The following is a 27,031-nucleotide window of genomic DNA, read 5'->3' as shown; positions in this document are numbered from 1 at the left end:
TGGATCAGGTGTATTTTGTTTAATTCCACATGACAAGAAAGTGGAAGTTTCAGACAGAAAGATTTCTGCTCAATATGCATTTGAATTAACTGACATTTCGACACACCCAAACAGAACTTGCTATAACCAGAAGTTTCTATGCTGAATCCATTAGGGATGTTGTGGAAGGGATTTGGGAGGACGCATTAGGTGGCTTTAGGGTTCCTTCTACCCTATTATTTCATCCACTCCATTTAACAGATACTTATGGAATGTTTACATGCTGTGTATACAGAGATTAGTGAGCCAAACAGAAATAAGTCCCTGCTTTCTTGGCAATTACACATACAGTCTATGGGGAAGACAGACAATAAACAAGTCAACAGACAACTCCGAAATAAATGTTATGTGGAAAGCAAACCAGATACTGAGAGAGAACAAGGAAGAACCTTTGTAGATAAAGTAGTCAGGGCAAGTCTCACTGAGATGGTGCTTGCTGAGACCTACAGGATGATGGGCTAAGTTTTTAAAGAACTGAGGAAAGCATTCCAGGCGGAAAGCACAATATAAATGCAGGCCTTAGGGTAATACAAAGCTTGGCACGCTGAGGAACGGAAAACAGGTTAGGGCAGCTGCAATATAATGGGTGAGGAGTGGGATGGCTGTCTGTGAGAGTGAAAGCAGGTAGGGCCAGACCATGCGCCCATAGGAACCCAAAGGATGACTTAACCTTTTTCTCTAAGTTTAGCAGAAAGTCACTCAAGAGTTATAGGCAAAGTAACAGAACCTGATTCATGTTTTAAAAGGTTGATGAGTTATTTAAGGCCATTTTAGTACTAAAAAATAGCAGCAAAAACCAGAGGCTGCTCTGCTCTGGCTCCCAGGTTAACTCAGAAAGGAAAAGGAGGGAGAACCAGGAAGAACTCTGCCAGAGTTTTCTCAGCTACTAAGATCCCAGCATCCAAGGAGGCTCAAAACTTCATGGTAAAAGTCTTCAGAGCATTGCATAGTATTGTTTACGCTCAACTTGAGAACCTGGAATCCACCTTAGTGCCATTTGTTGCTTTCCAGAAAAAATGCAACTCAGAAACAAAAAGAAAACAGAAAACAAAACAAACAAGAGGCCCGGTGCAGTGACTCACGCCTGTAGTCCCAACACGCTGGGAGGCCAAGGTGGGCAATCACTTGAGGCCAGGAGTTCGAGACCAACCTAGCTAACATGTTGAAGCCCTGTCTCTACTAAAAATACAAAAATTAGCCGGGCATAGTGGCATGCGCCTGTAATCTCAGCTACTCAGGAGGCGGAGGCAGGAGAATTGCTCGAGCCCGGGAGGCGAAGATTGTAGTGAACTGAGATCACATCAGTGCACTCCAGCCTGGGCGACAGAGTGAGACTCTTTCTCAAAAAACAAGGGAAAAAAAAGAAAGAAAGAAATACAACTCAGGATGGCCACCAGAAAACAAGTACATAGCCACTGGAGGTCTTGAGGCTCTAGGTTATCTTGAATGCATAAAGCGGCAAAGGTTTTAGGGAACAAATGAGCAGTAAAGGTTGAGGAGAAGGTTAGAATTAAGCAGAATAACTGGTATAGGGTTAGGGGGAAGAGGGAAAAAAAAGCTTGGTATAAAACTTGAATTAGATACCAACAAAATGGGTAGGAGGACATGAATAAAATAAAAGAAAGGATTAATTAGAGGAAGGTTAGGATTGAATAGCTAGGATGAGAACTAGGCAAGTTTAAGAGGTGTTCTGATGAAGGTACAGAGACGTGGGGCCTATGACCACTCTACTGCTGATAGTATAATAACATTATATGCCATAAAAAAAGATGGGAGAAAAAGAAAAAAACACCAATAATCCTACCATCTTAAATAAGCATTGTTATTTTGGTACATCCTCTTTGTTATTGTTTTCTATGTGTCTGCTTTCAATATCTTTATTGGATTTTAAAAACCGTAACAGAGCAATACATGCTAGTTGTAGAAAATAAAAACTGCACCAATCTCCCAACCCAACCTCCCAGAGGTATATAATGGAGTCATACAGTATATAGTCTTGAAAGTTAATATTTTTGATGCCAGGTGTGATGGTGTACACATGATCCCAGCCCTTTGGGAGGCCAGCGCGGCAGACTGCTTGAGCTCAGGAGTTTGAGACCAGCCTGGGCAACATGGTGAAACCCTGTCTCTACAAAAAATACAAAAATTAGCCAGCTGTGGTGGTGTGCTCTGGTAGTCCCAGTTACTCGGGAGGCTGGAGTGGGAAGATCATTGGAGCCTGGGAGATCAAGGCTGCAGTGAGCTGAGATCGCACCACTTCCAGCCTGAGGGACTGAGTGAGACCCTGTCTCAAAAAAAAAAAAAAAAAAAAAAAAAAAATGACATGACTATAGTCATAGTACATAATACATTGTATAATGTTTGTTACTTAACATTATACAAACAATTACTACGTCTTTTATCTCTGTATTAATAACAATTAATGTCATTTTAACTTAGGTTTAAGTTCCATACAAACATTAAAGGAAAAAGATTTTCAAGACCATTTAAAAAGAGGAAGATAATGGCTACAAAGCACATGAAAAAGAGTGCCACATCAATAGAAAAATCCAAATTAAAACAAAAATCAGATACCACTTCACACCCACTAAAAAAGGCACACAATAACAAGCATTGTTGAGGACGTGAAGAACTGGGAGCCCACATACATTGCTGGTGGAAATATAAAATGGTATAGCCACTTTGGAAAGTGGTTTGGCAATTTCTTAAAAAGTTAAACAAACTAACCATATGACCTAGCAATTCCACTCATAGGTTATCTGCCCAAGAGAAATGAGAACAAATGTTCATATAAAGACTTTAACATTAGGCTGGGTGCGGTAGCTCGTGCCTGTAATCCCAGCACTTAGGGAGGCTGAGGCAGATAGATTACCTGAGGTCAGGAGTTTGAGACCAGCTTGGCCAACATGGTGAAACCCCGTCTCTACTAAAAATATAAAAATTAGCTGGACGTGATGGTTCAAGCCTATAATCCCAGCTACTCAGGAGGCTGAGGCAGGAGAATCACTTGAACCCAGGAGGCAGAGGTTGCAGTGAGCCAAGATCAAGCCACTGCACTCTAGCCTGGCAACAGATCGAGACTCTGTCTCAAAAAAAAAGAATTGTGGCTGGGTGTGGTGGCTCAAGCCTGTAATCCCAGCACTTAGGGAGGCTGAGGCAGATAGATTACCTGAGGTCAGGAGTTTGAGACCAGCTTGGCCAACATGGTGAAATCCCGTCTCTACTAAAAATATAAAAATTAGCTGGACGTGGTGGTTCAAGCCTATAATCCCAGCTACTCAGGAGGCTGAGGCAGGAGAATCATTTGAACCCAGGAGGCAGAGGTTGCAGTGAGCCGAGATCGCGCCGCTGCACTCCAGCCTGGGCAACAGAACACGACTCCATCTCAAAAAACAAAAACAAAAACAAAAAACAGACTTTAACATTAATGTTCATAGCAATATTATTCCTAACAACTCCAAAGGGAAAACGATCCAAATGTCCACCAACTGGTGAATGAACACAGTGGAATACTACTCGGCAATAAAAAGGAGTGAAATACTGATACATGTGCAACATGAATAAACCTCACAAGCATTATGTAAGTGAAAGAAGACAGAGGCAAGAGACTACATATTACATTACTCCATTATATGAAATGTCCAGAAAAGGCAAACTTATAAAGACAGAAAGCATATCAGATGTTGCCTTGGGACTACCTGTGGGTGGCAGTTGGGACTGACTACACACAGCTTTATAGGAAAGTTTTTGAGTGATAGAAATGTTTTAAAACTGGATTCTGGTGGTGATGGCACAACTTTATAAATTTACTTAAAAATGAATTGTGGGCCGGGTGTGGTGGCTCATGTCTGTAATCCCAGCACTTTGGGAGGCCGAGGCAGGTGGATCACCTGAGTTCAGGAGTTCAAGACCAGCCTGGCCAACATGGTGAAACCCCATCTCTACTAAAAATACAAAAATTAGCCAGGCATGGTGGCGGGCACCTGTAATCCCAGCTACTCAGGAGGCTGCGGCAGGAGAATCACTTGAACCCAGGAGGCAGAGGCTGTAGTGAGCCAAGATCATGCCACTGCACTCCAGCCTGGCAACAGAGCGAGACTCCACATCAAAAAAAAAAAAAAAGAATTGTGGCAGGGCACGGTGGCTCAAGCCTGTAATCCCAGCACTTTGGGGGGCCGAGGCAAGTGGATCACCTGAGGTCAGGAGTTCAAGACCAGCCTGTCCAACATGGTGAAACCCCGCCTCTACTAAAAATACAAAAATTAGCTGAGCGTGGTGGCACAAGCCTATAATCCCAGCTACTCAGGAGGCTGAGGCAGGAGAATCACTTGAACCCAGGAGGCAGGGGTTGCAGTGAGCCAAGATCCCACCATTGCACTCCACTCCAGCCTCGGTAACAGACCAAGACTCCATCTAAAAAAAAAAAAAAAGAAGAAGAAGATAAAGAGCCTGCTTTGAACCACTTTTGGAATAATATTTTAAGAACAGTGAAATTTGGAATCTAGTACTGAAAAAATATTGGTACAACAAAATAATTTGTAAAGTCTCTTGGCTTTGCAAATTATAACCATATTTGTTCTCACTACAGTATCATCCTGATTGAGCCTATGTCAAAGGACAAGTTGAAAACAGTCATATGTTTGAAAGGCACAAAATGAAATGAAATGAAATTGAATTACCATTACATATCTTCCAACAAAAAGAATGAAACAGAAGAGGGTGGGCCTGTTTGGTTTTTATGTTACTATGCTGCTACCTAGTGGTCATTTATAAAAAGGCAGGACTTGGGTTTTTGGTTTTTGTCTTGGATTTGTTGAGCCATGTCTGTACACCACAGCAAATACCTAAACACCGATGTGTGGGTTAAATATCTGAATGCATCGCTGAATAATTTATGCTTTATAAAAATACTATAGGCCGGGCGCAGTGGCTCACACCTGTAATCCCAGCACTTTAGGAGGCCGAGGCAGGTGGATCACCTGAGGTCAGGAGTTCGAGACCAGCCTGGCCAACATGGTGAAACCCCTTCTCTACTAAAAATACACAAAATTAGCTGGGCATGGTGGTGGGCGCCTGTAATCCCAGCTACTTGGGAGGCTGAGGCAGGAGAATTGCTTGAACCTGGGAGTGGAGGTTGCAGTGAGCCAAGATCATGCCACTGCACTCCAGCCCGGGCGACAGAGTGAGACTCTGTCTCAAAAAAAAAAAGAAGAAATACTATCATGGCAAGAACTGGATTGAAAGTTTTGAAAAATGGCTTTCAGTCCCTGATCGGTTGGTGTCAGCTTTGTGACTTTGAGCCAGGTCAAAATTAATCCATGGGTACTATCCGGTTCCCAAGTTTTAGGAGCAGCTCTGTAAGGTAAGTTGGCCTTGGGGCCAGCTCCTTAACTGCTCTAAACTTTAGTATCTTCATCTTAAAAATGGGGATTAAAAAATCCCATCCCTAGGCTAATTGTGACAATTAAATGTGACAATGCATATAAAAGTACTATCTCAGAACACACCTCAGGAAAAGTTAGAATATGACTTTCCCTCTCAGCATGTGCCTAATAGGGAACAATCTTTTATCTGCCAATTAAAATTAGTTACTCCTTCCCATCCTATCCCAAAACAACAGCAAAAATACCAGAAGTTCAGAAAAGTAAATATGATTCTTAGAATGATCCGCTCATTTGAAAAATAAATTTGAACAATTTAACTTAAAAAATAATCAATAAAGCATAGCAGCTGGAATTTTACAAATCACTTGAAACTTGGAATTGCTGATTATTTTAAAACAATAAGGTAGTGACCGAGATGTCAAAAGGTGAATGTTCTAGCTCATCCTCTCACCACTGGCATCTTATGGAGGTCTGACATGTTTAATGTATGCCAGCCAGCACAATGCTGACCAGAGAAAGTATAATGCTTTCACTTTCCCAGGAATTAAGCCCCATTTTTGTGGGGTTGGACTTTTTCCTGGGTGTGGTGGCTCACACTTGTAATCTCAGCACTTTGGGAGGCTGAGGCAGGAAGACTGCTTGGGCCTAATAGTTCGAGACCAGCCTGGGAAACATAGCAAGACCTCCTCTCTACAAAAAAAAAAAAAAAAAAAAAAAAAAATCAAAAAATTAGTTAGGTGTGATGGCACATACCTGTGATCCCAGCTACTCCAGAGGCTGAGGTGGGAGGATTGCTTGAGCTCAAGAGGTTGAGGCTACAGTGAGCTATGATTACACCACTGTACTCCAGTCTGGGTGACAGAGCAAGACACTATCTCAAAAAAGAAAAGAAAAATAAATAAAAATAAAATGAGTGTCCGTACTACCCTGGAATTATATTTTATTTTTGAGACGGGCTCACTCTGTCGTCCACACGGGAGCACAGTGGTTCAATCATGGCTCACAGAAGCCTTGACCTCCCTGGGCTCAGGTGATCCTCCCAACTCAGCCTCCTAAGTAGCTGGGACCACAGGCATGCTCTACCAAGCCCGGATAATTTTTGTATTTTTTGTATAGATGGAGTTTCACCATGTTGCCCAGGCTGGTCCCAAACTCCTGGATTCAAGTGATCCACCCGGCTCAGCCTCCCAAACTGCTGGGATTACAGGCGTGAGCCACCTTGCCTGGCCTACCCTGGATTTTATTCAATATTTCACAGGTCAGAGAACCAGTCTGCTTCTGTAACTGAAGGGTTTCTACTACCACTTTATTTCTTCACCCATTAGGATATTTCCTTAGGATGTCAACATATCTAGATGACTAATTTTAGTTATTACTTTCCATGCAGCAGATAGATGTTTTGGCATTGCTTAGTTTTTAAAACAGCCTTATTAAGGTATAATTTAGATGTCATAGAATTCACCTATTTAAAGTGTAAAATTCAATGAGTCTAGTAAATTTAATCAATTGTGCACCCATTACCACAATCCAGTTTTAGAACAATTCCAACATATACTTTGCATTTGACCAGCTCCATACTGAAAAAATTTATTGGATAATTAACCTGTGCATTTTAAACCATCTAAATGTAGGACCCAGCCTAGACATTATTTTGAATAAATCAAGCTTTAAGGAAAAACAAACTCTAAACTTTACTCAAAACAGAGATCCATAAAGCATATTCTCCCAAGGTCTCTCCAGGGGTCTGTAGGCTAATTAAGAATATAAATTTAAAATATAAATTAAGAATAAAAAATAACACACATACACCAATACATGTATATATTTTGAAAAGTGTATGTTGTATAATTCATTATCGTTTATTTCAATAGGCATAACTTTTTTTTTTTTTAAGAGACAAAGTCTCACTCTGTCACCAAGGCTGGAGTGCAGTGGCACAATCACAGCTCACTGCAGCCTCGAACTTGTGGGCTCAAGCCATCCTCCCACCTCAGCCTCCTGAGTAGCTAGGACCCCAGGTGCCCACCACCATACTCAACGGGCATAAAAATTAATTTTAAAAATGTTTCCAGTTATGACCATCTTTCATCCAATCTCAAATTTATTTTTTTCAATCTTATAAATATGATGAGGTGGAATAAGTTGTCCGGGGACTTAACATTTTGATCTAGTATATTTTAAATTTATGGAAGAAATATTCCTCCTGTCTGTGATTTGGCTGTGCACACTTTTGTGAGGTTGGGCTGGAGATACTGACTTGGGTACTCGCAGAGGAGGAGCTTCTTCCTTAACGGGATATTTAAGAGGCCCCGATTTTGCCTTGTTTTAAAAATTATTCAAGAAATAATTAATTACCATGCCCCTCTTTCTGCAAATCCTGTATTCATGGTGTACTACCTCCAATACAGCATCTATTAAACACGTACAAATACATCAATTGCAAGAATAACAATCTTGGAATAATGAAAATGCCTCTACCTATTTGTTGTTCCTGTCTTATCTCTAAGTTCATCTAAGTTTCAGAAGGGTAGTTATGTATAAATGAACTCCACTTTGGAAATTCCATTTTTCTCTAGTCCTAGAGAGTTATTGCTAACTCCATTCATTTTGACATTTAAATACTATTTTATATTGTTATTTAAGTGTTCAACATGTACTAGTTCAGTCTCCTCAAAATACTGAGTAAGTTCCTTGTGGTTAGAATAGTTGTTTCAAACTTTGTGTAAATGAATGAATTTTACATTTCTCAAGCATCTAGTCCACATCGGGCACAAAAAAGCTATTTAGTAAGTACTGTTTAATTAATAAATGATACCTCAGGTTTGTCTCCCTTCCTCCGGATCCCCATAACATGTACATTTATCACATCGCCCAGATTTCCTAGACATTACAGATTTTCTGTTCTACGGCCCCCATAAGAACAGTGCAGGTGCCACACCATATGTCTGGGACATATGGTCCTCAATAGCTGCAATATGAAACTATTTCCATTGCAATAAATCTAGTATCTATTCCTCTCTTTTTGTTTACTAATAGTTTTGATTACAACTTCAAATTTTAAAAATCGAGGATGAAGTTAAATAGAAGGGAACTCTCCCCTTTCTTCTATTTAACCTCATCTTCGATTTTTAAAATTACAAAAGCATATTAGTAAAAAAAAGTTTGACAATACAAAATGATAAAGCAAAGTTCGCCTTCACCAAAAGTCATCTATTTCCCCTTCTGTGGTTTCCACGTTGCGGCTGGTAACTCGGGGCTTCCACGCTGGGAGAGCCTAGAGAACATCCAGTATACACAGGAAGCAGCAGCGCGGGCCAAATGGCGCTAAGACCTGCGCACCTGTCCACGGACAGCCCACTCGCCAACTCTTTGACCTTGGGTGAGTCTCTCAAACTTGAGTCTCGGGATCTTCCATAAAATGCTACCCATCTCACCAGGTTGAGTGAGGAGAGCCGTGTATGTGTAAGCACTTTGTGAAATCTAAAGCACGAGGCAAACTTAAAGCATTGTAGGGGGTCCTAGAGAAGTCTTTGTGCCTGCCTATAAGAGCCGTTTCAGTTCCCCGCAGCAGCTTCCAAGGACCTCTCACCATACCCGCCGCTCCGGCTCCTGCACCGCAAATCTCGCGGCTCGGCCTGCAGCGGCGGCTTCCCCTGGCCTCCCACCCCAGCGACTGAGCGCGGAGCCCAGCGCGCACGAGCGCCAGCCTCGCTCAGAGACGCCCGCGAAGCCAGGGCCTTTCAGCGCCTAACTGACGCTACCCCTAGGGCCGCCTCTCGGTTTTAAACGTAAACAAGAGTTGCCCTTCCCTCTTCCAAGACCTGCAAATTGAAGCTTCTTTTCCTCCGGAAGCCCCGCCACCTTCTAAGCTTCTCCCCAGCCTCAGCCACGCCCCAGCCGGCAAAAGCCGGGTCCTCCACGCTCCCTGGCTTCGTATTTGATTTTGGCGCGCGCCATTCCTGAGGGCGGCTGTGATTGGTTAGAGGTGAGCGAAGTTCCTATATGACTGGCTGATAGCGGCTAGGATGGGTAAAGGCCAAGGGCGGAGAATTATGGGAGGGATTAAGACTGCAAGAGCTGAGAGATGGTTGGTTCCTGAACAAAGAGGGCGGAGTAAAAGGCGGAAGCAGAATTGGGGGCGGGGCTTTGTGGAACTTGGGGGACCCAGCGAAATGGAAGTAGTTAGGTGTTCAGAGCACGGTAAGGGGCTAGGGTCTCAGTGTCCCGGGGCCTGTTGATTTAGCGTGGCCTAATCGTTGTTCTCTTTCTTCTCTCTTCAGGGACTTTATGCTTTCTTAAGACCGGCGTCCGCGATGGCCCGAATAAAGGAAAGAGCTTCTACGTGTGCCGGGCAGACACGTGCAGCTTCGTGCGGGCCACCGAGTAGGTCTTGAGCTGGGCCCCACTCCCTGTGGCTGCCCGGGGCCTCCCGAGAGGAGCTGCCGGCTCCCAGCTGTCGGGCGCCACAGGGCCGAGGAGTGGTGGGGCCCTAGTTTGCGGTGTCGGGACCCTTTAAGCAATTGGTGATCCCAGGGCAGCGTGGCGTGTTCGGAAGACGCCCGGCTAATTCTGGCTTGTGTGACCCGAGGCTGGTTACTCTCCCTCTCTGGGCCGATGGTTCCCCTACCTGTAAAATTGAGGATCCGGTGTTTTCCACCTCTGGGTTTCTATTCACTTGACAGGCCTTAACCACGCCCTTCTTCTGCCCAGACAGTTCCTTCCCCTTTAAAGGAGTAAGGACACACAGCAGACATAGTGGAAAATAATTTGTCCCTGTTTTGCACTAGTTTTAGGCCCGACTGTTTTTTTAAATGTTTGAGCTTAAAACACTCTAGTGATTAGTTGTTAGCCTTCTTATTTTTAAATAGGATTCTCTGCATCTAAATGGTGAAATTGATAATTCAAAGAAATTAGCGCTGGAAGAAACAACGGAGGGCCTGGCGCGGTGTGTGACGCCTGTAATCCCAGCACTTTGGGAGGCCAAGGCGAGGGAATCGCTTGAGCCCAGGAGTTCGAAACCAGCCTGGGCAACATGGTGAAACCCCGTCTCTACGAAAAATTAAAAAAAATTGTCTGGGCATGGTATCACACACCTGTAGTCCCAGCTACTTGTGAGGCTGAAGTGGGAGGAGAGAGTCAGAAATGTTAAGCATCTTCTCTAAAGTGAGGAAAGTTAATAGTTTGTCAAGTGTTAATGTTTTCACAATGCCAAGTGTCTACATTTTCTATGTGAATTTTAAAACTATCATCACATCATTAAACACCTCCTGCTCTCTATTCAGCGGAACTTGGTAGAGAAAAGTCATTTTTCTCCGTGTCAGATGTAAAGTACATAATGGATATCAGTATTAGAAAAGTGTCCTTTCAACATGTATACTAACTTCCCGTGTTTCTGTTTCATGAGTTAGATGATTTACACTGAGCCTCTCGGATATAATACCCAGGTCAAGTTTTGTGAGATAGAAGCATTTTTACCTTTGCAGGAATTCAGCATTAATGGTGGCATAAGATTTGGTTTTACATTAAGAGAAACACTCTTATTTAGGATCCCATCTACACAAATGCTTTGCTATACAAACTAGTACAGTGGTGTTTGAAGACAATTATTTGATAAACTTGATTTATTTGGAATATATCTGATAACCAAAATACAGGCCAAAAAAAGTGCCACAGGTTTAGGAGACTACTTTAAACCTTTACTCAAACCTGTTTACTCTCAAATGTTATATATATTTAAATTTTTTCATAATAAGTTGGAAGGGAGTGATTAAAAAACTTACACAAAACAAGAATCATATAGGGCGTATCGTTAGAGGTAGGTGTGTGAATAACACTAAGTGACAGCTCTCAGCTTATTAGAGGGAAAGGATGAAGGAAGAGCCTGGGGAAAATTCATACAGGGCCTCACAGCCAGCCCTAATTATGTCATTCGTAGGGGAATCCCAGTGTAGAGGTTACACAGTGCAGTGTGGTTTCAAACTTTTGAGTCATCAAGAAACAGTTATGCTTTATTTGAGAAAGTGGGTAAAGATGAAAGCTAGGGACTCCTTCCCCAAAGGAATGCCCATAGCTGTGATAATGTGTGGGAATTACAAACCCAGTAGAGGTTATACATAGATTCTTGGTGTAAAAACCCATAGTTTTGATTTGACTTTAGGATATTGATCTCTGTTTCTGACCTAAAAATGTTTTCAACTTTTTTCTTTTCTCTAGTATTCCTGTTTCTCATTGCTTATTGCATGAGGACTTTGTGGTAGAGCTTCAGGGTTTGCTTCTGCCACAGGACAAGAAAGAATACAGGTAAGGGTCCAAAAGGAACATCTAAGTATATTTGCTTTTTTTTCTCCCTGAAAGAGTTGTATCCAGGTATGTATTAGGATTGTTCTTTAAAAGTCATTTTAAAAAACAAAATTTGTATATGTATTAAGTGTCTTTTGGGCTGTCACTACCTAACTGCCAAGCAACTAGTTGATCTGAGAAGTCTGATTTCTAGTAATTTTCACGTAAATGGTTCCACAGTCATCCCTCTCCAACTGTCAGGTAGCCTATAATGACAGCTGACCATTGGCCACTAACTTGCACTTAACTTGTCAACCTTCTAATTCTGGTAATAGAACAAGGTAATGGGTTAAAATGGCTCACATATATTTAGTCCTCAGTAAATGTTAGTTTCCTTTCCTTTATATGGGAATTTGGGAAGGGCAGGGAAGTCTATAGAGATGGGAGATATTTGTCATGAGTATTCAAAGATAAAGTAGGAATTCCCTAAGTGTTAGAGAGAGGTCATATTTAATAGATTAATATGTTGCATTAGAGTACTGAGGCATGAATTAACATGGCGTTTTCGGGGAAAATTTGATTTGTTAATAGTTTAACATATCTTTAAACAGAGACTTTAGGCGATAAGGCTGGCCAGGAAGGTAGGGGTCAGGATGTGATAGATAGTCTTTGTGTAATATTCTATGCACTTCATAATTTATATATTCTAGATTCCCTCACCCAATTAAAGGCATTTGAGTACCACCTACAATTTTTGTATACCTGAGTACTGTTTATACTTCTATTTTTCTTAATTTAGTTATATATATGGTAAGATACACAAGTCTTAAGATTTCAACCAGTTGAGTTTTGAGAATGCATGTACCTGCTCATAAAACCAAGATCCGAGTCAAAATATTAACCCAATAAGTGCCATCAGTCCCCTTCAAGTTAATTTCATCCCTCCCATCTCCACCCCCGTCAGCAATCACTGTTCTGATTTTTATCTCTTTAGATGTGTTTTGATTGTTCTTGAACGTTATATAAATGAAATCCTACTGCATGTACTCTTCTGTGTCTGACTTCTTTTACTTAACAATGTGTGAAATGTATATAATATGTATCAGTAATTCATTCATTTTTATTGTGGAGTTGAATTTCATTTATAAATGCACCACTTTGGTGTGCCTATTTGTCATCAGAAAATCTCGACATTATCTGTTTAAATATTTTGTCCTTTTTTTTTTGCATTGAAATTTTTATCAAGTAGTTTTAGATTCACATACAGTTGTAAGGAATAATACAGAGTTATCCCCTGTAGACTTTATCCAGTTTCCCCCAATGGTGACATTTGCGAGGCTTAGAAATATATCACAAACAGGATATTAATATTGGTACAACCCACCAGTTTTATTGGTAAAGGTAGTTTTACTTGAACTAATTTATGTGTGTGTGTATATTCTATACAATTTTATCCTGTCGAGTCATGTATCTACCACTACAGTCAAGGTACTGAAGAGTTCCATCACAGGATCTCTGTGTTAACCTTTCTATAACCATACCCCCTTCCCTCCCTTCTGCTCTCTTCACCCCGGCAATCAGGAATTTGCTCTTCATTTCTAAAATTTTGTCATTGCACAATTGTTACATAAGTGGAATCATAAAGTATAACTTTGGAGATCTTTGCCTGTTTTAAAATTTTTGTCTTTTTTAAAACTGAGTTGGAAGAGTTCTTCATAAATTCTCTATGCAAGTTAGGCCAGGCATGGTGGCTCACGCCTATAATCCCAGCACTTTGGGAGGCCGAAGTGGGCAGATCACTTGAGATTAGGAGCTTGACACCAGTCTGGCCGGCCAACATGGTGAAACCCCATCTCTACTAAATAAAAAAAAGCGAAAAAACAAAAAAAAAAATTAGCCGGGCGTGGTGGCACACTCCTGAAGTCTCAGCTACTTGGGAGGCTTATCATTTTTGTATGGTTTGTGCTTTTTATCTGATCTCCAAGAAATATTTGCCTACCCCAATATCACACATATTTCCAAGAATTGTCTAGAAGCTGTATAGTTTTATTTTTGTTTGTTTGTTTGTTTTTGAGAGAGAGAGTTTCACCCTGTCTCCCAGGCTGGAGTGCCGTGGTACCATCTTGGCTCACTGCAACCACCGTCTCCTGGGTTCAAGCAATTCTCATGCCTCAGACCCCCAAGTTGTCCCAAGTAGCTGGGACTACAGGTGCGCACCAATAATTTTTTGCATTTTAGTAGAAATGGAGTTTTACCATGTTGCCTAGGCTGGTCTCGAACTCCTGAGGTCAGGCAATCCACCCATCTTGGCCTCCCAAGGTGCTAGGATTATAGGCATGAGCTACTGCACCTGGCCTGTTTTTTGTTTTTGTTTTTGTTTTAGTAGCTTTTTCATATAGGCCTATTATTTATATCTTAAATTACTTTTGTATAGTATATAAGGTAGGGTAGAGGTTCATTTATTTTTGCATATGTTACCAATTGTTTTAGCATCACGTTTTGAAGATTTTCCTTTTCCCATTGAAATGCTTGGCGTTTTTGTAAAAAATCAATTGATCCAATATATGTAAGTCTATTTCTGGGGTTGCTGATCTGTTCCATTGATCCATTTGCCTATCTTTACATAATTAATCAGATAAAATAGTGTGAGTCTTCTGACTTTATTCTTTTTCAAGATTGTGTTGGCTGCTCTAGGATCTTTGCATTTCCATATAAAATGTAGAATCAACTTTTAAAAATTTCCACAGAAAACCCTGTTGGGATTGCATTGAATCTATATAGATCAATTTGGAGAGAATTGTTGTCAATATTGAGGCTTCCAATCCATGAATGTAGTGCATTTATTTATGACTTTAAAAATGTCAACTGGGCGCAGTAATCCCAGCACTTTGGGAGGCCAAGGCGGGCAGATCACGAGGTCAGGAGATCGAGGCCATCATGGCTAACACGGTGAAACCCCATCTCTACTAAAAATACTAAAAATTAGCTGGGCGTGGTGGAAGGCGCCTGTAGTCCCAGCTACTCGTGAGGCTGAGGCAGGAGAATGGCGTGAACCCTGAGGCAGAGCTTATAGTGAGCCGGGATCGCGCCACCGCGCTCCAGCCTGGGCGACAGAGCGAGAGTCCGCCTCAAAAAAAAAAAAAAAAAAAGTCTCTGAGCATTGTTTAATACTTTTCATTACAGAGTTCCTGTGCATCCTTTGTTAAATTTATTTCTCAGTGTTTATGTTTTTTAGTGCTGTTGTAAATGGAATTTTTTTTATTTTGTTTTTGGATTGTTTTCTGCTGGTACGGTAGGGCTGGTAAGCCTTTATTGCATGAAGTTATTATATTCTACTGATACTTAAAACCATTTACATACTACTGGAGGACCTTTACCATACAGACACACTGTGGTAGTTGTTAGGAAGCCACTGAAGGATTTTTGATCCAATTTACATTAAAAGAAGAACTATGGAGGACAGATTAGAAAGTGAAAATAGGGCAAAGAGACCACTGAAATAATAGCTACTATTGAAAGCCCACTACATACCTTTTTTTTTGGTAGAGACAAGTTCTCACTATATTACCCAGCCTGGTCTCAATCTCCTGGGCTCAAGCAATCTTCCTACCTCAGCCTCCCAAAGTACTGGGATTATGGGTGTGAGCCACTGCACCCAGCCTGTTCATTATCTTTTACCTTCATATAATTTTTTGTGATAGATTTCAATATCCCTGTTTACCAGACAGATGAAGAAACTACCATTGAGACAGGTCAGAAAGGGAATCTGAGGACCCGTGGTTATGAAGTGGCATTGCTGGGATTTAAACCCAGGTCCAACTGATTCCAGACACACCAACTTAAGTGAGAGGTGATGGGCCTGCATTGCGGTAGCAGCAGTGGAATTGGGTGCAATTAGAATGAAGAAAACTTGCTGAAAGAGCACTGATGAGATGTATTTCCTGGTAGGGCATATAAGCGTGTTCCTTCCTCCATTTTTTCATCTGGAATATTGCTCACAGTGGCCCTAACTTCCCTGGGTTGGAGGACTCGGAGAGAGAACATGTGTGATGGCCTTGGTCTGGTGTTTGGCACATTGTCAGTGCTCAGTAGGGAAATGGTTGCTAAGGTGGGGCTTCTGGGTAATGTGTTTACATTAAGCAGGACAAGGAAGAAAGGTAATGTCAAGTATTGGGATGTGTGGCAAACACACACAGCTTTGGACTAATCATGTCTTTTTTTTTTTTTTTTTTTTTTTAAAGACAGAGTCTTGCTCTGTCAACCAGGCTGGAGTACAGTGGCACAATCTCAGCTCACTGCGACCTCTGCCTCCCAGATTCAGGTGATTCTCATGTCTCAGCCTCCCGAGTAGCTGGGGTTACAGGTGTGTGTCACGACGCCCAGCTAATTTTTGTATTTTTAGTAGAGACGGGCTTTTGCCATGTTGGCCAGGCTGGTCTCGAACTCCTAGCCTCAAGTGGTCCACCTGCCTCAGCCTCCCAGAGTACTGGGATTACAGGCGTGAGCCACCTCACCTGGCCAAATTGTGTCTTATTTTCATGTGAAACCAGCTAGAAAAATGAGTGTGCAGCTCTGGAGAAAGGCCTGACTGACGTCAGAATTTTGAGAACTTGTTGTTACATTCTTTGTACTAGATGGATAAGACTGAGAGGGGTTTATTATTTTAAAATAGAGCAAAAAAGTATGTTACATGTATTTCTCTTAGCCTAAATTCAGAGCACTATTACTAGGAGGTACTTACTGGAGCTTTAAAAAGGTTGTCTTAGGGCCAGGCGTGGTGGTTCACACCTGTAATCCCAGCATTTTGGGAGGCCAAGGCGGGCGGATCACTTGAGGTCAGGAGTTCAAGACCAGCCTTGTCAACATGGTGAAACTGTCTCTACTAAAAATACAAAAAATAGCTGGGCATAGTGGTGTGTGCCTGTAATCCCAGCTACTCAGGAGGCAGGAGAATCACTTTGAGTTGGGGAAGCAGAGGTTGCTGTGAGCCAAGATCACATCATTACACTCCAACCTGGATGACAGAGCAAGACTCAGTCTCAAAAAAAAAAAAAAAGTTATCTTAGGACAAATAAAAGTAAAAGGCAGTTCTTAACACACAACAAATTAAAAAACAATAACAACAGAAAACCAGGTACTCTGATAGGTAGCATGGACTGGGAATTTAAACAGAAATAGGTAAGTCTATATATGGATGATGGCTTCCTTAGTGAACATTAAGGGTGTTCAGCCAGAACCCCTGGAGAGTGACCTATGGGAGTACAGCCTTTCCCTCACATAGTCTGGGTTTTCTTTTTAATAACTTAAGTATTTTACATCCTCTAATTAATACTATTATGTTTGGCTTAATGTAGTCAGGAGACAGATGCAACAGAGTAATAGAAGGGAGGTGTATCCTTGCAGTGTAGCTGCATTTGTGTGCAGATCTCTAACTGAAACACCAGATGGCACCACTGACCAGCATTTGACTGGCTGTTTGGCCATGGCCGTCTGTGTACAGGCAGTAAAGGAAACTGATAATCTCAGTAGAACCAGGGGGAAGAAATCTTGCCTTGACATGAACGATGTGGTATACCCTGGTATACAAATTTTGGGCATTGTCACTGAGCTCTTGAGTTCATATTTTCCTTTCTCTCTGTTTCTCACAGAACTTTCATTCTCAAGGATACAGGGTCAAAATAAATGGAAATATTTCTTTGCTTAGATGTGGGTATAATAAGTTTTAGTTCTTTAAATAATTGGTTGTGGTATCATTCTGAGCCAATTATCGCAAGGACAGAAAACCAAACACCACATGTTGTCACTCATAGGTGGGAATTGAACCATGAGAACACTTGGACACAGGGCGTGGAACATCACACACTGGGGCCTGTCGTGGGGTTGGGGGAGGGAGGAGGGATAGCATTAGGAGGTATACCTAATGTAAATGACGAGTTAATGGGTGCAACACACCAACATGGCACGTGTATACATATGTAACAAACCTGCACGTTGTGCACATGTACCCTAGAACTTAAAGTATAATAAAAAAAGGAAAAATATTCACCTCCAAAAAAAATTAATTGGTTGTGGTGAGATGTTCAAAATATTTTACCTTTAAAAACCCTTGAAACTTCACGTCTAGAAGACTCCTCGTGTTGTTGGCTATTGGGTGAAATTGACCTGCGGATTATCTAGCCCTAGTATAGTGAGCAGGCTGATGATAGAGAGGCAACCAGGCATGCGCCAGACCCAGCCAGAACCTCAGGCCCCACCAGCTGTGAAGGACCACTGAATAAAGCCATACTTTTGAGGCGGTGTACAGTACCATGCACTGCACTGTGCAATGGGAGCAATCCCTGTGTATAAAGGATAGTAACCCTTTGTAATATGTGTGGCAGTTACGTTTTCCCAGTTTGCTTTTTGTCTTATAATTTTGCTTATAGTATTTTCATCATATGGAAGTGTAAACTTTTAAAAATTACTGAATTCTTTATTTCTCAGCTTCAAAGTTTTATCCCAGGCTTAGAAAAGCCTTCTTCACTTTAGGACTACAAGAATATTCATATCTGTTTTTCTCCTAGAACATTTACAATTTTGTTTTTTACTTTTACATTTTTTTTTTCCATCTTGAAAGTTCATGTAAAAGAATGAGGTAGAAATTTGGCTTTATGTTTTTCCAGAGCTGGACCATGTAAAGATGTGAACTCATAATCCCTAAGGAGCCTTTGACACAACTGGAATAAGAGTTAGACATACTGAGATTGGGGTGCAGTCTCCTCTGCACATTAGAGTGCTAAATTGAAGACGTTCAGAGGCGAGATGGTTCTGTGACTCTAAGACATACAGTTCAGGGCTAGGAAGGTTACAGAGGAAGTGGAGGAGTTGAGACTTGAAGTTGTCCTTGAATGACCTTGACAATTTTGATGGAGGAAAGGACAAGGAAGTGTTGAGGCAGAACAGCTTCAGCGGAAGTGTGGATGTAGGAATAAGCAGAGTGATCAGCCAGTGTGAGCTTGGCATTGCTGTTGTCTATTAAGACCTTGGTATGTATCAGGCTTTGCTCTGATTGTATTTTGTCTTCATCATGACCGTATGAGGTATGGACTATATCATTTTGCCGTTTTACAGAAAAGGAAACTGCCACAGGGGGCAGTCAATTAAGGCGTCTGATGTTTCAGAACTAATTTGGTGGTAGGGCTGGGATTCGAACCAAGGGAGGATAGTTCTGGAGCCTGAGAGAACTGTAGCCTTGCTAAAGTGAATGCACTTGGCAATGTGATATTGAGTTGGACAGTTACCTTTAGGAAGATGGGAAGATCTGTGTTTTGGTGAAGAAGTCAGGATTGAAGAGGTCTGGCTTCCTCTAGCTGGTTCCTGCATCGTTATTGCCTATAACCTCTGTCCTGGAAAACAATTAATAAACATACTGCAGAAATTAATGCTTTTCTTTATAGTGGAATTGATATTTGCTTTCTCTGTGAAAATATATTTCCACTGCATTCTTTGTTGATTTACAATAAAACATAACAAACAAACTTTTCAGATGAGCTTTTCAGAAAAGCTCATCCAGATTGATTTTAATTAAAAATGTAAGGGAAAGCATTTTTAGCACTGTGCCTAGCACATAGCAGATGCTCAGTGTATTTCCTTCCTTCTTTCTCCAAATCTTGCCCTTCTTCTGAAAGTATACATGGCATGAGTTTTAACGTAGACACTACAGTCATGAGTCACTTAACAATGGGGACATATTCTGAGAAATGCGTCATTAGGAGATTTCATTTTTGTGCGAACGTCACTGTGTGAACTTATACAAACCTACTTGGTATAGCCTAATACATACCTAGGTTACAGACCTGTACAGTGTATTACTATACTGAATACTGCAGGCATTTATAACACAGTGCTAAGTATTTGTATATCTAAACAAAGAAAATGTACAGTAAAAATACAGTATTATCTCATGGGACCACAGTTGTACGTGCCATCCACTGTTGACTGAAACATCATCATGCAGCATGGGACTGTACTTATGAAATATTCTTTCAGTAAAGATTTCAAGTGCTTGATATGCTTTTTTTTTTTTTGAGACGGAGTCTCGCTGTGTCGCCCAGGCTGGAGTGCAGTGGCGCGATCTCGGCTCACTGCAAGCTCCGCCTCCCGGGTTCACGCCATTCTCCTGCCTCAGCCTCTCCGAGTAGCTGGGACTACAGGCGCCCGCCCCCACACCCGGCTAATTTTTTTGTATTTTTAGTAGAGACGGGGTTTCACCGTGGTCTCGATCTCCTGACCTCGTGATCCGCCCGCCTCGGCCTCCCGAAGTGCTGGGATTACAAGCATGAGCCACCGTGCCCGGCCAGTGCTTGATATGCTTTAAACAACAGCAGGGGTTTGTTCTTGATTTATTTCTGTAAGTAGTAGCACCCACTGATGGCAGCTGGTACTTTGAATTTTATGCATTCAAAGCATTTCAGAAATTATATTACATATGTTTAATATAATATCCTACTGCAATGAGAAAAATTAAAGAAACCAGTAAAGTTTTAAAAATTGTGAACTTGGATGGGAAAATTGTGTTTGTACAAGAGGTAGGGGCTGGACCTATTTTCTTTTTAGCTTAACTTTTATGGACTATTTATCCATTTGGGCTTGTTCATCTTTGTTTATGTGTCCTGGTGAAGTAGTGGCATCAAGGGACCGGAACCTGCTCAGGACCCCTGAATTAGGATGCAGACTGTTGTGATTCATGTTGTACATCATGGGACTAATTTAGGAAGTTAGAAAAAGAACAATAAATTAAACTGAAGGGAAGCAGAAGGAAGGAATTAATGTTGGTAAAAATTGCATTTAATGAGTTAGAAAGCAGCATATAGATAACTAATAAAGAAAATCAGAGGCTAACCTGGTGAAGAAGAACAGCACAAATACATAACATGAGAAATAAGGAGCTGCACCACAGATGTATTGAAACGTACGTGAAATGACATATGCACAGTTTCACTCCTTGTGCCACTGCTTTTAATAGTAAAGGATAAAAAACAGCTGAACCACCCACCAAGAGGGTTCTGGTTAAAAATAATGCAACATCCCATACAGTGGAAAACCACAACTGGAAAAAAAAATAATAAAAACAAGGATCTTCCTTACATATATGTTATTATAGAAAAATTTTCAAGGTATTAGGTAAAAAAAGAAAGGCAAGGTATTTAGCAGTATGTATGTTATGCTACCCATTTGTGTAGAGGAGGAAGAAAGAATGTATACTGATTTGAATATGCATTTAAAAATCTCTGAAAAGGTAAACAAAAAGCTAATGAGCAGTTACATGTTGGGAGAGAAGTGAACTGGGCAGATAGGGTATGAGGGGGCTTCTCACTGTGTTTTTAATACTTATTGATTGAATACTTTACCTATTTCAACAAACAATATATATATTTTTAAAGCTTTTATTTAATCAATTAAAAGTTTTTGAGGAGTTATTTTAGGTAATTACATAAATCAGTTCTATTTTATGCAGCAATACTTAATTATGTACAACAGGCAAGTAATAGTTGGGAATAAAGAGATCATATATGGTTTTTGCCCTCTAGTAGCTGAAAATATACCTGGACAGTCAGCTTTATTAGGTTGGTGTAAATGTAATTGTGTTTTTTGCCATTAAAAGTAATGGCACAGAGGAGGTTCATGGATTAAACAGGGAAGGGAATGTGGGGAAACCTTGCCAAGCAGGTACGACTTAAGCTGGGCCTTGAGGGACCAGTAGGACTTCCGTAGCTGGAGATGGGGGAGATGGTAGACAGATCGGGATGATGAGGATATCCTTTGGATGGAGAGTAGTACCCATGCAAAGTCTAGTAGACTGCAGAGTGCCTGGCTTAGTTTGGCAGTGGAACAGCATAGACATCTCTGGATAGCTGGAGTATGGGCTATGTTTGTGTGTGCAGGAACTTTGTTGCACTGGGATGTTAAGTCTGTATTCAGCCTTCTTTTTTTGGTGGAAGAGTGTAAATATATACAGAAGTAAGATAGGGTGCTGTAGCATGAGCTTCAACAATTGCCAGCTCATGGCTACTCTTGTTCTGTATGTATCCTATCCATTTCACCCTATAACTCCTGCCCTATTTTGAAAGAAATCCCAGATAACATTATTTCATCTGCCAATATTTTAGTATATGTAGCTTTAAAAGATATGGACTTTTTTTTTTTTTGAGACAGAGTCTCTCTCTGTCACCCAGGCTGGAGTGCAGTGGCGCAATCTCGGCTCACTGCAACCTACCCCTCCCGGGTTCAAGCAATTCTCCTGCCTTAGCCTCCTGAGTAGCTGGGACTACAGGCATGTGCCACCATGCCGGGCTAATTTTTGTATTTTTAGTAGAGATGGGATTTCACCATGTTGCCCAGGATGGTCTTGATCTCTCGATCTCGTGATCTGTCCACCTCGCCCTCTCAAAGTGCTGGGATTACAGGCGTGAGCCACTGCACCTGGCCAAGATATGAACTATTTTTTAAAAAATATTTTTATGTTTTAGAGAAGGGAATCTTGCTGTGTTGCCCAGGTTTGAGTGCAGTGGCTATTCACAGGCACAATCTTAGCACATTGCAACCTCTGGCCTCAAATGATCCTCTTGTCTCAGGCTCCTGAGTAGAGGGGACTACAGGTGTGTGCCACTGCATCTAGCTGGACTTTTTTAACATACCAGTTGGTGTAAATATTTTCAGTGGATTCATAAATGTCATAGTTTTTTTTTTTTTTTAGTAGTTTTAATTTGTTTAAATCAGGATCCAAATAAGGTTCACAAATTGGAATTGATTAATATGTCTTTTAAGTCTCTGAAGTTTTCCATTCATCTTTTTTTCTCACTTGTAACTTATTTGTTGAAGGGATCAAGTTGTTTGTCCTATAGCGTTTCCCACTACCAAGATTTTGCAGATTATATTCTTCACGGTCTAGTTTTACGCGTTCTTCTGTTGTTTCTATTTCCTATAAATTGGTAGTTGGATCTAGAGGTTAGTTTTTTGTTTGTTTTGGCTTGGTTGTTTTGGGGTTTTTTTTGGGCAACATTGCTTTATAGCTAGTGTTGTGGCCCCCCTTCAGGGATACACAGTGTCTGGCTGTCTCTCATTTCTCTGATTTTAGTAGCCATTGCTGATCAATGTTTCTATTTCAGTCATTCGTTACAGACTAAAAAGAATAAACCTGTGTGCGTTCTCTGGCTACCATGCCATATTTATTCTTTGACTTCCTAGCCCTTATAAATATTCTGTGCAGTAAATAATTTTTAAATGTGTATATAAAGGTAATTGGTTTCAAGTGACCTCCCAAAGCCAGGTTCAAATAGTTGCAAGGTGTTTTCTTGGATTAAAAATAAGCTTATGTCTTGTTCTAATGGATTTTCATAGCCTTGATTATTTGTGTTTTATACTTCATTAGATTGTTCTTCCGATGCATTAGAAGTAAGGCAGAGGGGAAACGCTGGTGTGGAAGTATTCCATGGCAGGTAGGAATTATTCATCTGTTTTCAAACCTGCTGTGTTAAGACTTTTAATATGCAGTATCACCTGAGAATACCTTGAAGCTCACATAAACGAGCTGGTCTTCATCAGACTGTCTCTGAAAGATAGTTTTCTTTAAGCAAGGTAGGCCCTATTGGGACTTTAATTCAAAGGATCATTTGGTTGTAATCAAGATTAATTATTTGCATCCTGTTTCACTTAGTAAATATTTTTTGAGGTCTTAAATGCAGTTAGTATTCTTTTACTTAAGGAAAAAAATAGATTTCCTTGACTAACTCTTGTATCTTTTTATAGAGGAATTTCTACTTGATACTGGTATAAGCTAAGTATAAGCTCCTAGAATGTTAGAACTAGGAGGAGCGTCTCCTCCTAATAGGAGAAGCCCTACAGATATTCAGTACGTGAGGAACTAGAAGTAGGGAGGTGATAAGACTTGTTTTGGCAGAGGTGTGGCTTGAACTTACGATTCTAGATTACCACAGTAAGATCTTCCTAAAGCCAAAATCAAAGCAAGCGTTTTAAGACAATGTTTAGGTTTGGGGAAAAGTTCATCTTAAGAGAATAGTTTTTTCTGAAAAGTATACACTGTGGCCATTGTGATTGTAAAAGCACTTTGGTTTGTCACTACTTTTCCTTGAGGCCTGGAAAAGTGTGATCATGGACAGAGAAGGAACCAAGCATTGAAAGTACCGTGAAGAAATGAGTCCTTCGTGGGCTTGGCACGTCGTCTTTTCTAGACGTGGAAATGGTACCAAGAATGCTCAGGAAATATTGGACTGCTTTTACTGTGTTTCCATTTCTTCTGCAGAATAATCCTAAGTGAATTAACGCAGGAACAGAAAACCAAATACCATATGTTCTCACTTACAAGCTGGAGCTAAACATTGAGCACCCATAAACATGGGAACAATAGATACTGTGAACTACTGGAGGAGGGCATGGGTTAAGAAACTATCTATTGGGCATTGTGCTCACTGCCTGAGTGCAATAGACTCATATAACAAAGCTGCATGTGTACCCCCTGTATATAAAATAAAAGTTGAGATGAAAAGGAAAGGTACTCTAGATGTGAAGTTTGCATTAATATTTTATATGAAGATTAATTATTTTGTCTTTAGGATCCTGATTCCAAAGAACATTCTGTACCCAATAAGTCTCAGCATGCATCTGAGACATTTCATCATTTTTCCAACCGGCTGAGAAATCCATTCAAAGTACTTGACAAGAATCAAGAACCAGTTCTCTGGAAACAGCTCATCAAAGGTGAAGGTGAGGAAAAGACGGCTGATAAGAAGCAAAGAGAAAAGGGAGATCAGCTTTTCGATCAAAAGAAGGAACAGAAGCCTGAGTCAATGGAGAAGGATCTCTCATCTGGCCTGGTACCAAAGAAAAAACAATCTGTAGTTCAAGAGAAGAAGCAAGAGGAGAGAGCAGAGATTCAGTGTGAGGCAGAGACTGGAGGCACACACAAAAGAGACTTTTCTGAAATTAAATCTCAACAGTGCCAAGGTAATGAGCTTACAAGACCATCTGCATCTTCTCAGAAGACATCAAGTGGTAAGAGTCAAAATGTCCAAAGAGGATCAGAACCTCTGAGAGAAAAGGATACTCAGCTTTTGCCTCAAAATGTTCACAGTCACAACTCAGTAAGCAAGCCCCAGAAAGGGGGACCCCTCAACAAGGAGTACACGAACTGGGAGGCTAAAGAAACAAAGGCAAAGGATGGCCCTAGCACACAGGCCACCCAGAAAAGCCTGCCACGGGGGCATTTCCAAGAGCGGCCGGAGACCCACCGTGTGCCTGCTCCTGGAGGACCAGCGGCTCAGGCTGCACCAGCAGCACCAGGGCTTTCCCTGGGTGAGGGCCGTGAATCTGCCACAAGCAGTGACGACGAGGAGGAAGATGATGTTGTTTTTGTTTCCTCTAAGCCTGGGAGCCCCCTACTCTTTGACTCGACTCTGGACTCACAGACAAAGGAAAACCAATTCCCTGATCAAAGTGTGCAAAGAAAGGTATCTCCTGCCTCAGGTGTTTCCAAGAAGGTAGAACCCTCAGACCCTGCAGCCCAGCGTGTCTACCTTACAACACAACTGAAACAAAAGAAGGTAACTATTGACTCGTGTTTTGTTTTTGGGGTCAGAGCATTGCTTGCTATGGGCAGATAGGAGATCTCATTGCTACAGAAGGGTTAAATATGTTCATGTGAAGGTTTTATAGGTGCGTGTTTAGTTTCTGCCTTTTCCCTTATTTATATTTTCAAGATTGGTAAGCCAGCTGGGTTAAAATTTTAAAAAGGTTCTGGTTTTTACACACATATTTAAAAGACGATAATTTCAGAGTTTGGGCATTTCAGCCTATTTTAATCTGAAACTATTCATCTAACAGTGTGAGAGGAGAGATCCATTTGATGGAATCTGTTTTTCAGAGCACACTGGCATCAGTGAACATCCAGGCTCTTCCAGACAAGGGTCAGAAGTTGATCAAACAAATCCAGGAGCTGGAGGAAGCACTCAGTGGTCTTGCCCTTTCCCCAGAGCAAGGTAAAGTGGCTTATGCCTCAGAAATCCGGGTTTTCATGGACTTTACAAGAGACGTTTGGGAAGCCCTTTTAATAAAGAATGTGTTGATTCATTCACTTTTCCATTTTATTATCTGCTTCTGAGGCTTCTTTCACATTACACCTATGGTTCACAAAAAACTTTCTCCTATTTCCTGTGGACTCTACTTTCTTCCCCATTGTTTAAGTAACTGTTAAAATGCTATATTCTCTAGGAATCCTTCATTGGAATGGTGATGATCCCTCTCTCTTGACCTCACCTCCACACATACGATCCCTTTACTTAGTTTGCTGAACTTTAATCTGCTCTTCCCTTGTTTTCTGAGCAGGAACTAATGAGAAGAGTAACAGTCAAGTACCACAGCAGAGTCACTTCACCAAAACTACCACTGGCCCTCCCCACTTGGTGCCTCCCCAACCCCTTCCTGGTCATGGTACCCAACCTGTGGGTTCTCTAGAACTAAAGTCTGCCTGCCAGGTGACTGCTGGAGGATCCAGTCAGTGCTATCGAGGTAAGACCCAAGGGCCTGACCCTGCTGTGAATAGCCACCCCTGTGAGTTACGTGCCACCTGGTACAGTGGTCCCCTCTTATCCACACTTACAGTTACCCTTGGTCACCTGTGGTCCAAAAAGAGGTGAGTACAGTACAGTAAGATATTTTGAGAGAGAAAGAGACAGAAACCACATTCACATAACTTTTATTACAGTATATTATTATAATTCTTCTATTTTATTGTTATTGTTAAACTCTTTCTGTCCCTAATTTATTAATTAAAGTTTAAAATAGGTATGTATGTATGGGAAAAAAAAACATAGTGTGTATAGGGTTCAGTACCATCCACAGTTTCAAGCATCCACTGGGGGCCTTGCAACATATGTCCTGTGGATGAGGAGGGACTACTGTAGATGTCTTTATGCCCACATGAGGGGAGAAGCCATTCTTATTAAGTTGCCCATATAATAAAGATTGTGCAGCTCAGTGGAGCTTTGCATTAGTGTTACTTAGCTTTCTGTGAGGGCACAGACTGTGTCTACCTTGTTCACCACTGTATGCTGATTAGTCAGCTCAGTGGCTGGCACATAGGAATCATCCAGTCAGCATTTGTGGATGAAAACTCTAGCTCGCATCATTATGAGGTAGGCAGACCTGCAGATATGCTCTTATTCTTTCGTGTGTGTGTGTGTGTGTAAGACCAAGGAGAGACATGAGTCAAGACTGATGACTAATAGATCCACAGAGAGCAATAACACCCTATTAGCTAAGTGTTTCCTTCCTGA

At 41.2% G+C, this 27,031-nt stretch overlaps 1 protein-coding gene and 1 long non-coding RNA gene across 2 annotated transcripts in view; one reads left to right on the top strand and one right to left on the bottom strand.

Annotated features, from left to right (window-relative positions):
- LOC115837516 overlaps positions 1–8,741 on the bottom strand; it is a 35,483-nt gene extending 26,742 nt beyond the window's left edge. Inside the window, exon 1 of the long non-coding RNA XR_004032532.1 lies at positions 8,624–8,741. This is a non-coding gene — a long non-coding RNA (uncharacterized LOC115837516). The remainder of the gene's footprint in view (positions 1–8,623) is intronic.
- An 854-nt stretch (positions 8,742–9,595) lies between these two features.
- TTF2 (transcription termination factor 2) overlaps positions 9,596–27,031 on the top strand; it is a 40,313-nt gene continuing 22,877 nt past the window's right edge. The window contains exons 1-7 of the mRNA XM_003268046.4: positions 9,596–9,623; positions 9,704–9,806; positions 11,637–11,723; positions 23,113–23,179; positions 24,314–25,300; positions 25,621–25,735; positions 26,082–26,264. Of these exons, the coding sequence (XP_003268094.1) occupies positions 9,596–9,623; positions 9,704–9,806; positions 11,637–11,723; positions 23,113–23,179; positions 24,314–25,300; positions 25,621–25,735; positions 26,082–26,264 (1,570 nt within the window). The remainder of the gene's footprint in view (positions 9,624–9,703; positions 9,807–11,636; positions 11,724–23,112; positions 23,180–24,313; positions 25,301–25,620; positions 25,736–26,081; positions 26,265–27,031) is intronic.

The sequence above is a fragment of the Nomascus leucogenys genome, chromosome 12 (assembly GCF_006542625.1).
Source record: "Nomascus leucogenys isolate Asia chromosome 12, Asia_NLE_v1, whole genome shotgun sequence".
NCBI lineage: Eukaryota > Metazoa > Chordata > Mammalia > Primates > Hylobatidae > Nomascus > Nomascus leucogenys.
The sequence above is the reverse complement of the archived record's forward strand: the minus strand, read 5'-3'. Positions and strand labels throughout refer to the sequence as shown.